This window comes from Lepidochelys olivacea (assembly GCF_965140295.1).
Source record: "Lepidochelys olivacea isolate rLepOli2 genome assembly, chromosome: 15".
Taxonomy (NCBI): domain Eukaryota; kingdom Metazoa; phylum Chordata; order Testudines; family Cheloniidae; genus Lepidochelys; species Lepidochelys olivacea.
Window position 1 is genome coordinate 31,182,528 of NC_140425.1, and position 18,178 is coordinate 31,200,705.

The 18,178-nt window shown below is 40.6% G+C and overlaps 1 protein-coding gene across 5 annotated transcripts in view; it reads right to left on the bottom strand.

Annotated features, from left to right (window-relative positions):
- SVOP (SV2 related protein) overlaps positions 1 to 18,178 on the bottom strand; it is a 45,056-nt gene that overhangs the window by 25,343 nt on the left and 1,535 nt on the right. For 2 of the 5 annotated variants that reach the window (XM_084649396.1, XM_084649393.1), the window contains exons 2-3: positions 3,633 to 3,793; positions 910 to 995 (exon numbers count right to left, since the gene is read on the bottom strand). In XM_084649396.1, coding sequence (XP_084505522.1) covers positions 910 to 995; positions 3,633 to 3,793 — 247 coding nt within the window. Of the gene's footprint in view, positions 1 to 909; positions 996 to 3,632; positions 3,794 to 11,446; positions 11,527 to 11,877; positions 12,061 to 17,488; positions 18,153 to 18,178 lie in introns of those variants that run through there. The other 3 variants (XM_084649397.1, XM_084649395.1, XM_084649394.1) reach the window with 3 other exon arrangements.

Genomic DNA, 18,178 nt, shown 5'->3' on the forward strand with positions numbered 1-18,178 from the left:
TCTGCTATGTTAAAGTAGTTAAGCCTATGAGATATCAGAATTTTTAGTAGGTAGGATTCAAAGAGCCAAATTCAGAAGTGGTGCATAAGGTGGTGTGAGTCTCAGGGAGTCTAAGTTATTTTAACTCCTTTTTCTGGTTACTTAGCAAGATTTGTATTAGCTTTAGACTCCCCTAAAAGCAGACTGAGTTAGACCTACTTATTGCCATATAACTTATAACCTCGATAACTTATAATCACCGCTGGTTTTGGTCCAAATACTTTGAGAAATCATCTGTGGGCCAAAATCTACCTCAGTTACCCACAGGGATATACATCAGGGCAGACTGTAATCCTATATATAGACAATAATTAGAAAATGAAGGATCTAGACATGTTTAGCCAAAAAATATTACAGAGGAGGGGCATTATAGCTCTTTATAAGTAAAATATTGACAATTAAAGAATAGAAAACAGAATCATTTGCCCTGGATACCAACCCCTAAAAGCACTGGGCTGATGTGCAACAGGGATATATTCAGCTATCAGGAAAACCATGTTGATGATGAATTCACAGAGAATATAGAACACTTTGCCTAATGTGATAAATATGGAAAAATCTCTAGCTTGTTTTTAAAGAAAAGTGAGATTAATTTACTGTACGTGTAATTTGGGACCCTTCCTACCTGAAGCAAAGTTTTGGAGTACAGGATCCAAATGGTTCCTTCCAGCCCTGTCTTATAAGACATACAGAAAAAGCCTAACCAGGTCTCATTCTGGTAGTTATTAACATTTCAAGTCCTTGTTCGTTACATTTTTGTTTGTTTGTTTGTGTTTGTCCCCGAGCATGAATACATCATGTGGATATTAGTGTATTACATGGATTCCTTGAGGGGCTGATATGCCATTGCCCTTGGCAACAATTACTTGCCCATGCTAATCCAGTAAGAACAGAGAGCTTCCACTGGAATTTCCCAAACCCGATGGCTTCCACCGCATCTTCCACCATAAAAGTATCTAGAAAAGAATCAACAATTCTGGTTCAGCGCTGCATTCCTTTCCCTCCTACAAGAGCCATACTCTAAGACAGAGCTTCTAATAATACATCTAATTAATAATAATAATTTAATAACAGGCTAAATCCTTAGGGCTTTATTTAGTTTTTATTCAATTCTTACTCAGGCAAACTTTCATTCTCTTCAAGGATTTTCCCAAATACAATAATTCTAAATATTAATATAATGTCTTACATTTATACAGCACTTTTATATAAATCAGTGTAGTCCCAATGACTTTGGAGGAGCTCCAATGATTTGTAAAAGCTGAAGACTTGACGCTAAGTTTAACGGGGACACTTCACCCACCACTGAAATGCAGCATTCTTTGGAGTGAAGCACAGCAGCTGTTTAACAGCACACAGCAATACTATACAAGAGGACAGGAAGTGAAGGATATTTTATCCAATTAAAATTACAGAGGGAATCTAAGAAGGTAGAATGTAATGGTTTGAGTTGATACTTTGGCCAGGACACGTGAACAATCACTGATACTGTTTCTAAAAATGCCCCCAGGGTTTTGAATCTTGCAAATGGTCATGCTTTGGACCACAGTTTTATGTCTCATCTGAAGACTATCAAACATCTCCAGTTTACTATCTTGGACATTACAAACCACATCTGTCTAAAATGTAGAATAAAAAGATGTCAGTATAAATGCATTTTTATTTTTGTAGTGGTTGAAATCAGTTTAAGTCTCAAAGTTTTACCAATACCAACTATCAGTAAATATAAAGTCAACTTCTCCATTAAAATGCCCTCATTGAAGAAAAAGTAAAACTTCAGCTAGTCTTGTAATACACTGCTGGAAGTCAGGTCCCAAATAAACCAGTGCTGAGATTTTTCAGAAAGTCTGTATGTGGCTTCACATCCATGTGTCTGAGAGACACAGTGTTGCCGTAGGTTGTATGTCTCTTCAATGCTTTTGAGCTTTCCTTTAGGGCGGATCGCAAACAGAAATTCTCTTCATATTAATGCAGTCCAGACCTTCCCTTGTACACTGAGCTCTTTGGAGAGATTCACCCAGGTTTGAATATTATTTTGGGAAACTTAGAGTAAAATAAATAAATAGAAAGGCACAACTGTGCAACAGAGAAAATGCACAGTGAGCCAGAAAACCCCAAATAAAATACTCTAAAGAAGGAGGGCATATCACATTATAATTCCATCCCACTTCTTCCACCATAACTGAATGAGAAGAAACAGAAAAGGGAAAAGAAACACAGCCCATACTATGCAATCAGTCTACAAGTCACTCCAAGTGCTACAGTGCATTCAAATTACATCAACCTCTTAAGTAAATAAGCTCCCTTGGCTGGCAATTGTCCCAGCAGACAAAAGCTGGAATGCTCAGCTCAGTTTCTCCCCCTGGACAAGTGGGAGCCAGCAACACTGCAGAGGCTTCATCCTCAGGCCATGTGTTACTGCTCTAGTGAGCCCTGCAAGATGATTTAGGAGCAGCAGTGATCAGTTCTAAAGGGAAGTTATCCAGCCCTCTCAAACAGAGGAAAGATGTGGTGACCCAAGACCCAGTTCCAAGGAGGATGGAGGGTTACAAAGGCAGTAAAAGTGCTTTTTTGGTAGCAAACAGGTAATTCTCCCATCTTTCCCCTCCTGGAGGCCATGGTGTTCCTGACTGGTGGTGTGTTCTTCTCATTATGGATATGGAGAGAGATGTGGTGGAAAACGGTAAGGAAAAATACTGAACAGAAGTGGATGAACAAAAAATATCCAGATACACTGTGATTGTTAATACTAGGTCAACAGAACATTTTGAATTAAATTAGTCACATTTATATTGTGTTATCCAAAGGTAACAATCAAGTACCTAAAGAAAAATGTGCACATTTAGTATTCAGTGCTGAAATGCCCCAAACAAAGAAGCTAGGAGAAATTCCACTAAGTACTCAACTATCTGCATCAACTCGTGTCATGCAGGCTACCAAACAACTGTCAGATGCCATCAGCTTTCAACCATCACGTAATTGAACGTATACTACAAAATTAACATACCAAGTTAACTATCCTCCATCTTCCTGAAATAGTGCTGCAAGGGCTCAGTCCAAACCCACTGATCAGGATCAAGCAATAAATCCTAAATATGCTTTTATTTGACCTTTTGACTCATCTGAACTGATCAGTATGTCAGTTGTATTGCCCTATAATCTACAATATCTAGATATGGGTTTAAGATCCCAAATTCAGATCCAGATCTTGAACATTCCATAATTTTGGAGTGTTTGGATCCAGAGTTTTGGTTTGGCAAGCTATGAAGACAGGAAGGATTTGGAAAATATGGAACCAGTTCTGGATTCATACTTTGACCATCCCCTAAATTCAGGTGTGTTTTGATCTGAGAATTGCTTTGGCTCCAGTTCTGATAACATCAAAACAAGCAAACAATCCAACCCCCTCAGAAGACGGTTTAGTTAAATGGTGACGTATCAGCTGCATCATAATTAATCCATATTGTTATTTATCACTTTGACCTGCAGGTTTTCTAGTTCTCTAAAACCAGTAGGCTCAGGCTTGGCTGCAGTTTGAGTGAAATGTAGAAGCCACATCCCTTTTCTAAGAGGAGAACCAAAGTCCTGCTTACCATCAGTTGGATTGGCAAATTCCTTTGGCACTGCAGCTCCATCCTCTAGCTCTATAGCCTCTAGCTCTGTCCGAACACCTTCAATCTGAATTTCATGCTCTCCTGAAATGGCATCTTCGTCTGACCTGGAACTTTCCCCTGTTCGGCGAAACTTGACCACCCTAAGAATATAGAAATGAGAGTAAATTCTCCTGTGGGTCTTTTCTTGGATAGTAATATGATTTGCTGAAGCTTCATTTAGTTATGTTTTATTAACTATTATTTTACTAACTTCTATAGTGCCTGTTGCTGTGGTAGCAGGACCCTTTGAGATTAAAGCACAAACCAAAACCATTTAACCAAATACTAAGCAAAACAAATGTGTCTTGTATCATGCTTTGCGGTGTAAGCCCAGCCACTAGATACGGAAGATCTTAAGCCCAGCCACTAGATATGGAAGATCTTAATTTTAAAACTAACCTCCTGTTTTCTCCCTACCATTTGCATCTACAATGGATGAGCATTTGGATATCTAACCACCTGATTGAAATCACATAGTTGGCTATTGAAATGTTAAGCATTCATATTTAGGTTCTGAAAGTGGATGTTTCCTAGCCTATCTTAAAACAAGAGGTGAGCTATCAGATATCCAAGTCGCATATCATTCAAGGCTTTAAAGACCATTAGTGATGCCTTGAATTCAATGTTTGTATTAACAATTTACAAGGTTTAATCTTTTTGACAGCAAAGTTTTCTTAATGCCAATTGACTCAAAGGATAGGGCTGCTGCATATACAGTTAACACTGCATAAAATCACTTTTTGACAAAAAAAAAACGAGTGTATGAATTTAGTGCAGGCAGAAAAGTGCCAGTTTGACAGCACTGGAGACTGAAGTGCTTTGTTCACAGAGTAGGTGTAACATGCGTCACATAAGGGAAAGGTTTCAGAGTAACAGCCGTGTTAGTCTGTATTCGCAAAAAGAAAAGGAGGACTTGTGGCACCTTAGAGACTAACCAGTTTATTTGGTTAGTATGCAGTATGCATCCAATGAAGTGAGCTGTAGCTCACGAAAGCTTATGCTCAAATAAATTGGTTAGTCTCTAAGGTGCTACAAGTACTCCTTTTCTTTTTACTTAAGGGAAAGTATCCCCACAGTCTCCTATAAATTTATCTCAACCCTGAACTGGAAGGACCACCTTCTGAAAGTGAGAAGGAAGTTCAATTTTCAGGACTCATTCAATCCTCAGCCTTGCTGCTGAGATTACCAGCAAGGCACGGCCCAGTTAGAAAGGATTATGATGGCAAATACAGACACTTGACTACAGGGAACCAAAATGAGAATCACCAAATTATTTCACATAGGGTACCTTACAGCCATCAGAGAGTAACAATATCCATTCACTTTCACAACTGACTTGGGATGAACATGAGGTAGTGACCAAATGTAAAAGGCTGTCACATTACCAGTCTCGCTAGCCATTTAGCATCCCTTGGTTCATTTTTAAATATTATCATTCATCACTTCACCTACTATATTGAGGTTCCAGAAACACACAGATAACACAACTACTTTAATTCAGATTATTTATTTGAATAAATATATTTAGACAATTCCATAATGCTAAAGACACAAGCTCAGTTTAAGACAGTAGCATGTAAAAGCAATCAGATTTGTAGTCACAGATCTATCACAGTGACCATCTAGAAAAAAGAAAGTCAATTTAGTGCAGATAGCCAGTTGTTTTCTAATATTGAATTATTTTATGAATCCTGCTTCATTATGTAATATTTAGCTACCTGCCAAATTTCAAGATTTCTAATTGTCCTCTGGGACACAAATCAGTCTTCTGAAAACAATGCAGAAAATTAAATACAGTCCATTTCTACAACAAGGACAAAGCATTTGAAACTAAATGACACAACTTTATTTAATCCATGTGCCTGTACGCATGTAGACAGACAGACAAGTAGTCAGAAAGAAAATCCCTGGCAAAAAATAACTTACAATTCTGTGCTGTTAACATGAACAACTATATGTAAAGTTATTATTTGGTTGCTTATTAATTTGGTTGCTCTGCAGATCCATCTTCTGATATTGTGACAGGGAGCAAACTATTTTAATATATTTTAATATATTTGATTTTATTAAGTTAGACCATGTATATGGAATGGAGGTCCAATCTTGTGGCTGGTTACCTCCCTCAAGGTGTGGGGAATCTTCAACTCCCATTGAAGTGTATGAGATCTCAGCACCCCAGAGGATTCAGGGCACACTTATATTGGCCAGTCATTTTCTTAATCTTAATTTATGTGGATAGTATGGTTATAATCAATGTAAACAGTTAGGCTGAAAACATCAAACATTACTTACCAAATCAAGATGTCCTTACTTGGTTTTCACTCAGTCTTTATTCACTCCTTACTTTGGCATACTTCCAGGGATTTGCCTGAGTAAGGAATGAGTAAAAACCAAGTAAGGACTTGAGTATTTGGCCCTGAGCTGAGTTGATGGGACAAAATCTGCCCTGTGTTGTGCAGGTATCACTTGTGGGGGGAAGAGAGCCTCTTCTACTTGATGCAGCAGCAGGACAAGATTGCAACCCAGAGCTTAAGAGAGTTCTAGGGATTAAGACTGCTTGTACAGGCTGCTACAACACTGCCCTAAAGGTTTACTGGGCATTCTGATCACACCAACAACCAGCAAAGAAACAGGTCCAGAAAGTTTTGCATGCAGTTGTCCCTCTGTTTCCTCTCATCCTGGCTCCCTAAAAAGTAACCCCATTTGTGAGACTAGCCAGCAGAGCAAAGAACCACAGTGAAAGTCTCTGCATGTTAACAGATATTAAGCAGTATTTTACTTTTCTTGCATACAAACAAATACTTCATTTCTAGAAAGTTTGACATTGTAAATATATGGTAGCTTCTTTTGCTGTTATTATATGCATAGCAAAACCTTTGAATTCTTGATCCATAATCTTAGATGATTCCTATAGACCGCCCCAGAAAAGATAAATTCGCAACTGAGAAATATAGCAGTGAGAAACTACTGTAATTGCCTGCCATTTTGAACTTTAGCCTCTTCAAGTTTTCCCCAAAGAAAGGTAGTCAAGATTTGGCCATTTTTATTCATGTACAATTATTTTAGAAATAGATCCCATTGGGATAAAGCTGCTTTCAGAAAGGAGACTTGCTCAGGACTATAAATATTCACAACATACAACAAAATGGAGGTACACATGACTGTAGTAAAGCAAATGAAGAATAAATGTGCTATCTCCAGATTTACAGATTTGTGATTTACATGCTGTTTATAAAAAACGGAAGGAAACGTTTACTAAAGTTCCTTATTTACATAATCATGTAGGCAAAAGCCACTGGAAATCAAAAAGACTTTTTTTGCACCCTTCTTGGAAATTATTTTGGACTTATTATCCTGGGGAATAGATTTTCGTTGAGTCTTTTGAAAGAAAACATAACGCTACAGCACTTATTTCTTATTTCAATGTACAAGGTTATTATCTAACGTGCAATAATCACTTCCCAACTCTAGTCATTAAGAGTTTGGCCCTGCACAGCACAAGTGCAGAATAAGCACACGGTATCAAGCGATGAGTAGGGAGTACAGGGGAACCCAATCCTGCATTAATGAAAGTGCTGCTGCCCAACTGCCAAACGACTCCTGCCTAGCAGTAGAAGAGAGGCTGAAGGAGCAGCGAGCACATCGTTCAAAAAACGTGCACATCCTGCTGTGCACTGTTAAAGAACTTGCAGAATCCAGCGCAAGTATTCTTGAGAGGGACCAGTTAGCAAATATATATTGTTTTATGGCCCTGGTCTCAGATCCGTGCATTTTTCTTTCATTGGTTTGTTGGACAACCAAATACTTATCAAGGAATCAAAATTCTCTCTTTTATCACCTCCTACTCTTTGGATGCACACTGTATGCTACCATGGAAGTGGAAGGTTTCCTACCCTTCCTCCTATATACAAGGTGGCGCCAAAAATAATTGAGAATAGAAAATTAAAACTGTGGCGTCTACCTATGTAAAAGTCCATCACACTGGAATCTGCAGTATATGTCAGAACACTGCTCACAAGCATTTCCATATTCATTTTCATAATGGCACTCTCTGTAGTCACAATTGTATCCCTGGCCTCTCTATGGCTTAGAGCCAAGAGCGATCCATCTTATTACCTTCACATGTGTGCCAAACAATCAGGATACAGCTAAAGGCTAAATATTTTGTAATAGTTCTATTCAAAATGCACAACTAATGTCACAGAGTCCTCAAACCTTTTTTCACTCTATCCCCACCCTTTGTAACACCTGTGTAACTTACAGAGCTTAGCCACTGACACCCTCTTGTATTTCAGTGTAATACGGGTTTTTTGTTTTTTTTGTTTTGTTTTTTGGAGAAACTATCTTAGCCTTGATTGTGTCTCTTCTGGTCTTCAGTAACTTAATATTTTTAGCCTAGAATAAAGATTAGCTGTGATGGTCTTTATCTTATTTAATTTCATTTTCCTTCTCTTTAAGGGACAACAACATCAAATACCCACCAATTATCCTTACATGCTGCAGCTGCTGCAGTCAGACATGCACATATGACAGTTTTAAAAGGTGAAGTGAAAGACTTTATACTTGGCAAGCCTGATGTCATAAATATAAAGGGAAGGGTAACCACCTTTCTGTATACAGTGCTATAAAATCCCTCCTGGCCAGAGGCAAAGTCCTTTTACCTGTAAAGGGTTAAGAAGCTCAGGTTACCTGGCTGGCCCCTGATCCAAAATGACCAATGAGGGGACAAGATACTTTCAAATCTGGAGAGGGGGAAAAGGCTTTTGTCTGTCTGTGTGATACGTTTGCCGGGAACAGATCAAGCATGCAAGCCCTCCAACTCCTGTAAAGTTAGTAAGTAATCTAACTAGAAAATGTATTAGGTTTTCTTTGTTTTGGCTTGTGAAATTTGCTGTGCTCGAGGAAATGTGTATTCCTGTTTTTGTGTCTTTTTGTAACTTAAGGTTTTGCCTAGAGGGATTCTCTATGTTTTGAATCTGGCTGCCTGTAAGATTATCTTCCATTCTGATCTTACAGAGTTATTCTCTTATCTTTTTTTATTCTTCTAATAAAGCTCAATTTTTTAAGAATCTGACTGGGTTTTTTGAGTCTTAAAAATCCAAGGCTGGTTTGTGCTCATCTTGTTTATTCTCAAGCCTCCCCAGGAAAGGGGGTGTAAGGGCTTGGGGGGATATTTTGGAGAAATAGGAACTCCAAGTGGTCCTTTCCCTGATTGTTTGTTAAATCACTTGGTGGTGGCAGCATTTACCTAATCCAAGGGCAAAGACTTTGTGCCTTGGGGAAGTTTTAACCGAAGCTGGTGGAAATAAGCTTAGGGGGTCTTTCATGCGGGTCCCCACATCTGTACCCTAGAGTTCAGAGTGGGGAAGGAACCCTGACACATGAGTTCTGTATTTCTTCTGCAAAAGCTGATGACACCACTAGACCTAAAATAGGGCAAAGTGCTGGGGAATCAGCAAAGCTCAGGTAAAAGGACTTTGATCCATGAAAAAAACATCAGGGGCTGAGCCTCAGCTCCATCCCACCAGAGTGTCTGTGCAACTAGGCCACAGCCACTAATACAGGCCATGGAGAGGAGTAGTGAACGTGGCCTGCTGTTTCCCTATAGTGCAGAGTTTTGGTTTAGTGGAATCAGGCAGTACATAGATCACACCATATTGCTGACCCATCCTGGCACATGCATTATTTCTCCCACTACACCCCACTTGAAGACCTGTAGTCATTCATCACTAAAATCTGTGCTGCATATGGGTAGTGGAAAGGTCCAGCATCCACCTGTGTGGGAATATCACTGCTATTGCTCCCTTGAACAACTGACTTGCAAAACATTTTAAGAAGTTTTGGGTCTTCTTCGGGTACTCAGGGTATCCCAGGATTTGATCCACTGCATAATAATGCATCCCTTGCATTAATTCCTTGCATTCTTTATACTTCTTTAGTAATGCTAACAGCTGCAACAGGACAAACAGAGCATTTGGTCTAAAGGATTTAGGCCTTGGCAGGTAAGCAAAGAAAGAACAGATGTTCATCAATTTTTGTTTTAAAATACATGCATTTGTAAATTTGAAATCTAATTATATAAGACCAAATCCTGGTCCTGTTGAAGTTAATGGCAAAAGCCCCATTGACTTCAGTGGAACTAGGAGTTAGCCCATGTTCTGTTAATGATGTGGGATATGTAAAGGATTTTTGCATTCAGTGGAAATAAAAAGGGTTCTCAGTTCAGGTTTATGCTCAACTCCATTTGCAAATTTAATTCTAAATTCTCCCAAATGTATTTTTACCTCAATAAAACCAGAATTGCTTTGAATTTTCCTTTGCTGGACCTAAAACATGAATGAAATAATTTACTACTTTCTTACATTCTCTTGAGAATTGTCATCATAACAATGTCAGCTTGTCAACAGAATGCATATTTAGTCATCATATGATCTACAAAGCATGTATGCTCGCAAATACATACTGAAAGTTGTACTTCAGCAAGATTTTTATTATCAAAAGGCAATTAATATGAATGTTCCATTCATATTTTATGTACAAAAGCTTTATGAGCACCAGACTTAATTATGTGGGATGTGAATTGACTTGTTTTCTGTTGTATTTTTGCTATTTTTAGCAGCACCATTATCTGTATAGTAAATCCACACGCTAGAATTTCAGCACTCCCAGGGCATGACCCCAAGTCCTCTGAAGTCAATGGTCATACTTCTATTGACTTCAGTGGGCTTTGGATCGGGCCTGTCATACCCAATTTCTCTTTGAGGTTATAACTGAAAATTGTTCATACAACATATATCACTATTTTACAGTGTATTATTAGGTTTCATACAAACTATGTGCTAATGAATACCTGTCTCTTAATAAAGGGCCTCATCTTGAACCCCACCTATTAATAAGTATATTGAGGTAGTACCTAAAGAGTGACCAGTTTGGGGCATCATGGTGCTAGATGCTGTACAAACATATTGTAAATGATCAACAAATCCTATTGACATCAATGGGAGTTTTGCCTGAGTAAAGACTGAAGAACCTGGCTCCAAACCTCATTGTAAGGAATAAAACACAGCTCTTGAACAAAGAACTTGTGAAACTATTTGAAACAGAAGAAAAACACAGTGATGAGTTTACTGATGCATACCTCGGAAATTCTTCACTAATGAAGAACCTTGTAGAGCTGCATTTTTGTGCAAGACCCCACAATACTGAATAAATCCAATTATTCCTACACTGTAAGGCACTGTAGATAATTATTAAGTACGTTAAAATAACAGAATAGAAAAAAGATGGCCTAATGAAAACATGCATCATTTCTCTTCTGAAAAGCAGAATTGCACCATAACAAATGGTTTTCAACACAGCCTGAAGTTCATGTCATTGTATAAGCCTAACTGATTAAACATTTAACTAAATTATTTAATTTACATCATCTCAATGTTATTTTTAATTCAGTTCAATCCTTTATTCTCTGCCTCCATGAGTCAATGTTTTATAAATATGGATGTGTTTTAAGCAGCAAGGCAACAAAGCATGGAGAAAATGTAATTATTAAAGGATACCTCTCACATTCAGAAGAAGTGAAACCATTTCAAAATGACAAAGCCAGCAATCAGGTTATCATCAGCTCTTCGCACAGATCTATCATTTAGGTACAAACAGCAAGGAGTTTGTCATGCACAAGCATTCCTTGTACAGCAATGTCTGCATCTTCAAACCACACAGTTTACAAACACCAGTGGCCCTCGCTGCAAACATACCCTTTGATGAAACGTTGTGATCTGCAATCAGTTGGCTGCATGAAGTAGAAGGCTAGGGAAGATGCCTACCTTGGCACGATGTTATTTACAGATGCAATCCACATTGCAAATGCATTGCTAATGTTTCCTCTCACTAGAACGCTTTGCACCCTCCGAGATTATATAACCACCTCCCACATGCACACCCACCCACCCGAAGTTCAAGTAAAAATAAAAATTGAGTGACTTAATAAAGCAAACAGCTCCCTACAGCAGATCCAGGGATCAAGGATGCTGAACCTGGGCAGACAGACTAGGAAAATGGCCTGCTTCCTGTGGCCTGAGCCATTTCCCAGGAATAGTTTCAATTGAAAAAAATCACTGGGATTCACATCCTGCAGTTTGTTAAAAAAAAAAATCCCTGTGTGTCTCTGTCTCCCCCTGCTACTTACGGCAGCTGTCTTAGCTGGAATAAATCATCCTCCATTGCCAGGCTGGGTTTGGTAGAGCTGTTCTCATTGCTCTTACATTGTGGTTAATGGAGAGAGGCTGGGATTTCAGGAGTGCTGGCTGCTGGACAGCTCCCTCCGCTACAGCAGCAGCAGCTGCACCAGCAGCCACTGAAACAAAGCGGCAGCCAAGAGGGAGTGGAGGAAGGGAGGGGAAAGAAAGAGAAGACCTGGGGAAGAGAGAGAGAAGCTGCTGCTGATGGAAGTCCAGGGCAGGAGGTTGCTCTGGCCACAGAAGCTCACAGATTCCTTACTATTATTTTAGCAGGGTGGCTGCTGTATTTTTGCTTTAGTATTTTACCGGATTCTATGAGGGTGCAGTCCCTGTGATCAATATTTAGTGTGAAAACATCTGCTTATTAGGAAGATGTAGTCTCAGGGAATATTAAACACTACAGGAAAATGCAGTTAACATTCTAATGAGGAGTCACAAATAGAAGGAGGTTCAAAGTTATCTGGGGTGAATCTACTCAAAAGGGGCAGCAGAGGGTCCTTAAAATGACTAGCTATTAACTGGCTGAGCTGTCCAGCTGCTTCCTTTAATGGGGGTTTCTCAGAAAATGAAATTAATTTAGATAAATGACAGACAACACCTACACACATACTTATGATGGTAGATAGAGTAAAACCTATTTTGTGTGACCCTGGGAGTTGGGTGCTTGACCCTCACTGAAAATCAATGGCAGTTAGGTGCCTAACTCACTTAGGCACTTTTTAAAATTCCACCCTAAGGCCTTGAGATTGCAAACATTTATGTGTGTGAACTCACTGCATGCTGTTCACATGAATGAAGCTTGCAGGCTCAGGCCCTTAGTTTGGAGATACATTGGAGCAGTCTCTTAAGGCAAGAGATTGCCTAGTAAAGGTGATCTGTTGTAGAGGTCTCACAATGTTTACTTGTGTGTGCACCTGTACTTGAGTGAAGTTGTGCAAAATATGTAACTTCATTATCTGAGAGAATGCACCATCAACCTAGCACACCTTTTCCTGTTGATATTCTCCTTCTACAGGATTTTCCTATAGATGGAAAGGGTAATTTAGCTGTGTGTGACTGGATATTTCTATTATTCCTTTCCACAGAAAGACACAACAGAAAAAATTACAGGAAAAATGTTCTAGGAGGATGATGAAGAAACAGTATTGCTTTCTCCCCTTGGCAGGGTTTGTGTAGGCAGAAGAAGCAAGGGCATGATCACTGAACAATGCTGACTCTGAGGATCTATGGAGAATCCCAGCCCCAACGCTGCATATGTAGGAACATCCAGGTTGAATGCCTGCCTTCTGTGTACTGACCAGCCTCCCACCCCTCGGATGGCTGGTTCAGTGGCCATGTTGCTCCTGACTCCCCTTCTATGCCTGTTTGGAACTTCATCTTTCAAGTGCGGTGAAAGCCAGGGGCGGGGTGCTAATACTGCAAGGAACAGCTGTGGCTGTGGTGAGAGAATCCTATGGGTAGCAGCTGCCCCCTAACTGCTGCTCTTTGGCCAGCCAGTCCCTCCAACCATGCACATACTTTAACAAGTGCATTGCTGATACAGAAGGGCTGCCAGGAGTTATATAGCAGGAGATACATTTCCCATCTTCTCTAGGGATGACACAGTTGCTCCCTAATTCACCGCGGGACTTTGTTACTGTGAAGTCACTTATTCCTACAAAATAACTTGAGGGGTTTCCCTATAACCAGAATTGGCAAATTTGCATACTGTGCACTGAAACAATTTGGGACTTCCCCTCTCCTCCATGGGAAACAATGGGCTAGATTCTAGCCTGCATGTCCGACAAGATGCAGCACAGGAGTCAGAGCCTAGGTGGAAAAAGTGTGAAGGTGACTTTAAACCCATCTCCATAATTCTGGGCAGCTCCAAGGTCTGATGCCACCCCTAGCATTAGGTAAAGCAAGCCCAGGAGCCACTGTAATTTGAGGCAGGCTTGCATAGCTATCTATGGGCTTTTCCATAGCCTAGAATAGCCAGAGCACAGAGTATTCTAGGCACTTCTCCTCTTGCCCCTGGCATGATCCTATGCTAACAGCTGCACAGGAGCATGTCATAAGGCTTCTTACATGAGCCCTACACCACTGTTGTGCTATGGAAATTCCCTAGGGGCCACTCTGTCTCCTTTATGGCATAAAAAGGTCACGGCAAGAGACAGAATCTCAAAAATGTAGGACTGAAAGCGGCCTTGAGAGGTCATCAAGTACAGCCCCTCACCCTGAAGCAAGACCAAGTAAACCTACACTATCCCTGACAGGTGTTTGTCCAACCTGTTCTTAAAAACCTACAATGATGGGGATTCCACAACCTCCCTTGGAAGCCTATTCCAGAGCTTAACTACCCTCATAGTTAGAAAATATTTCCTAATATCTAACTTAAATCTCCCCTTCTTCAAATTAAGCCTATTACTTCTTGATTTCCCTAAAGTGGACATGGAGAATAACTGATCATAGTCCTCTTTATAACAGCTCTTAATATATTTGAAAATAGTTATGTCCTCCCTCAGTCTTTTTTTTCTCAAGACTAAACATGCCGTTTTTTTAACTTTTTCTCATAGGTTTTCTAAACCTTTTATATTTGTTACTCTCCTCTAGACTCACTCCAATTTGTCCACATCTTTGCTAAAAAGTGGCTCCCAAAAATGGACACAGTACTCCAGCAGAGACCTCTCCTAGAGTTTTGAAAGATACATCCTAGTTCACAATAGTTGGTTCATCTGTGCCCACCCAACCACCCACACTATGGGCTAGATTCCAGCTAACTCCTATGTGGGTGTGCACTGGCAAGTAGGAGTGAGGAGCTTCCTCTCTCCTTGTGCAGTCCATACAAGGGCCAGGTAGAATTGCAGTCCGGTGCTGAACGGAGTGCAGGGACTGCTCCCTAATTAGTAACAGCTCCCCTAAGAGGAAAGGAGGAACAAAGAGTAGGTGGAACCAGTGGTTCTCCCCAATCTCTGTGCTGGCCAGCATTGTTGTTGGCCATCTGGTAGGGAATGTGCTGCAGTGCTTCCCTTAAAGACTCATAAGACAAAGGCCAAAAGAACAAAGGAATCAGCAACAAAAGATATTGCTAGAGCCAGACAATATTTCCTGTTAGTGTTTGCTGGCTAATAGTTTAACCCAGTACTGATTAATTCTTGATCACTGGCTAAGATTTTAGATTTGCTGCTTTCTCATATTAAGAAAGTAGAGTTGGCAGTAATTCTTGACAAGCCAACTGGTTCTTAAGTCCTGGCTATAGAGACAAGATGAAAAAATAATGGCCAACAAAGAAGGAGCAAGGAATTATTCTGAGGGACTATTAAAATAAACCAGCATCCCTCCACACACCCCTGTCATGTCACTTGAATACTGGAAACATTCAGAGGCAGTGACTGATTCAGCACAGAGAGATGAAAGAGGTCCATAACCCTGGAATAGAAAGATTCTCAATGTTTTTTAAGGCAATACATTTATTTTAATAAAAGAAGATAATAGTTCAAGACAGAACATACAGAGTTAAAGAGTCTTCAGCAGACAGGATTGACCACCCGACAAAATTTAATCATAAATTTCAAGAAGATTTGTGTCTTCTCTTCGGAAAATCCAGGTTAAGGCAAACACAGTTCAATTCATTAAATGATCCAAGAAGGCTGCTATGTTCCACAGAATAAAATGCTGCAGATAAATCCACTACAATGAGGGGAGTTATTGAACTGAAACTGCTAAGGGAAAGCCGTCATTACAGCCCTTAACCAGAATTGGCTCAGCAGGGCAGACTGACCTAATCCCAGAGTGAAATTTATCCACAAAATTGTCTCTGACAAGATGAGATCACAGCAACTGTATGTAGCTACAGCTTCTTCCAAAATCTTGGTAGTAAATGGCATTTTTAATTAATGTCCTATTTGAAAAAGGTCATTCTGTAGCAGAGAGAACTTTTTTTTTTAAACAATACAGTGACTACCCTACTCCTTTACTAAGCCAGGTGCCTCTGGATAAGACAATTTATGCACTAATTAAAGGTCTAAAATAGCAATATAAGGTTCCCGACACCAGTGCTACTCAAAGTGGTGGTCCGCGGACCGATGGCGGTCCGCGAGCCATCGGCTGCCAGTCTGCGCGCACACTGGAAAAAAATATTGCCGGTCCCCCACATCAGATAGCTTGAGAAGCACTGCCATACACTGTCCCTCTCCTCCTGCACTAAGCATTTAATAGGCATTAGACATTTATGAGAATGATACATTCAAAGTGCATCCTACAGTTGCCAGGCCTAGGTTTGTTTCTTTTTTAAAATTTCTTTCTCATCTTCTCTCTAATGCTCCCCTGGTTCTATCAACCCCCTGCTGTCTATTCCCCCTACCCTTCCAGCTGCTCGCCTTCTCTCTAACAGCTGCTCCCCTGTCATTCTGCCATGCACTGAATGATCTCAGGCAAATAGGAGCTTGGTCTGAAAGACATCTAATATGCCAGACATTTGGCTAACAAAAGCCCTTAGAATCAATTTAGTAATTAGTTGAAAATGAAAATGACTGTTAACTGCCAAGGCCCCTAATAATGAGTGGCAGCTGCCATCTTGAGGTGCTCTCAAAAGTCTCAGTAGCATTTCCTGAACAGATCCACTGCCTTTCCACAGTCTGGGAGGATTCTTCCTCTATCTTCTCTCCAATGGCTGCTGTGCCATGCATGCCTGTTTATTCTGGCTTTGCACAGCAGAGAGGATTTGGGCCTAACTGAATTAGGGTTGCCAACCCTCCAGGATTGTCCTGCAGTCTCCAGGAATTAAAGATTAATCTTTAATTAAATACTATATCATGTGATGAAATCTCCAGGAATACATCCAACCAAAATTGGCAACTTTAAACTGAATACACGTGAAGATTTCAAAATTATTCATAAATATTTATTGAAAGAAAAGTGTTCCGTATCAGTTTCTATCTGGCTGACTTGTTAAGCCCAGAGTTCTATTTTACCTTTGCTAGAGTGGATGATAAACATCATGTACCCCTAAAGCAGCCTAAGGAAAGTAACTCCTGCCCTGCTTTAGACATCTGTGACATCCCTGACTTGCAAGACAAACACAGAAGTCTGTGAACAAGTGAAAGCCCTTCTGTTCATCTTTATAATCTGTGATTTTTAACTGTTCCAAAGTATTCTATTAATATTACAGTCTGTTTTTCAAGTTTTAGTTTAAAAAAACATTTACTCATTAAATTGGCCTATATTTTGTCACATCCACTTACATTATTGATAAAACCAAAAGCCAAATCATGTTCACTTTACTCACATGAGTAACTGTTCAAGTTAACGGCACGCACTCTTAAAATCAGTGGGACTACTCATAAGAGGAAGGTGAGCAGATCTGACTTTTAATTTTTCCTCTTGTCAGCTCTTCGGAGCCAATCCAATTATAGGAGAATGAGCTGGAGCCTCTATTCTGGAGGCCATTAATCAACATGGACAGCTAATTTCCAACTGCAACATCTTTACTACGAGCAGAGATGCATGAGACAGATAGAACTCAGCTTGTCTTTAGATCCCAGTTGAGTCGCTTGCAGCAATGGCAGCTAGAAAACTCACCTGTTAACTTGTAAATTAAGTCAGTTGGCTCTGAAATTTATTCAGAGCGAAATCCACCCACCAGCTTGGGGAACACAAGCAGGGCCACGCCAGCGCCACCACAGTCTTGCCGCTGTCCGAGAGGAGAGGTGGCCGCAGAACTCTTTGTGGCAATGCAGAGACATTTGCAGTGCCCCCGAGATATTTCGGGGCAAGACGCTGAGGCACCACAGTGACATTTCCTGGTGACACTTTGTGGCAAGGCAGAAACCTTTTCTGGCGACATTTCGCGATGCTGCAAAATGATGTTGTGAGTGGCGGCTGCGGTGTTGTTGGAAGTAACCCCAAGCGTTCAAAAAGCATGATTCGGGGCCCCTAAAATGGTGTGAGTAACTGAAAAATGGTGAGATTTCCATTACAACAACAGGGACTACTGGCTCCTTCGTGGCCTCCCGGGCTGGGGCGTCAGGGGTTGTGCTTTCCAGCTCTTCTGCACCCAGCGCCAAACTTCGCTCTTCGTTTAGGGCCAGCTGGGATTGTCGCACAAGGAGCTGACCCCAGGAGCAAACCTCCCACTGGCTCAGTGGCAACACATCGAGGGCAGCTGGTTGCTCTGCTGAGCTGCCCGGCCAGATCGACCCGGCCCCGCCGAGCGCAGCTGGGGTGGCTGGAAGGGGAGGAATCCCGCCGCCAGTCTCCAGGCCGTAGCAA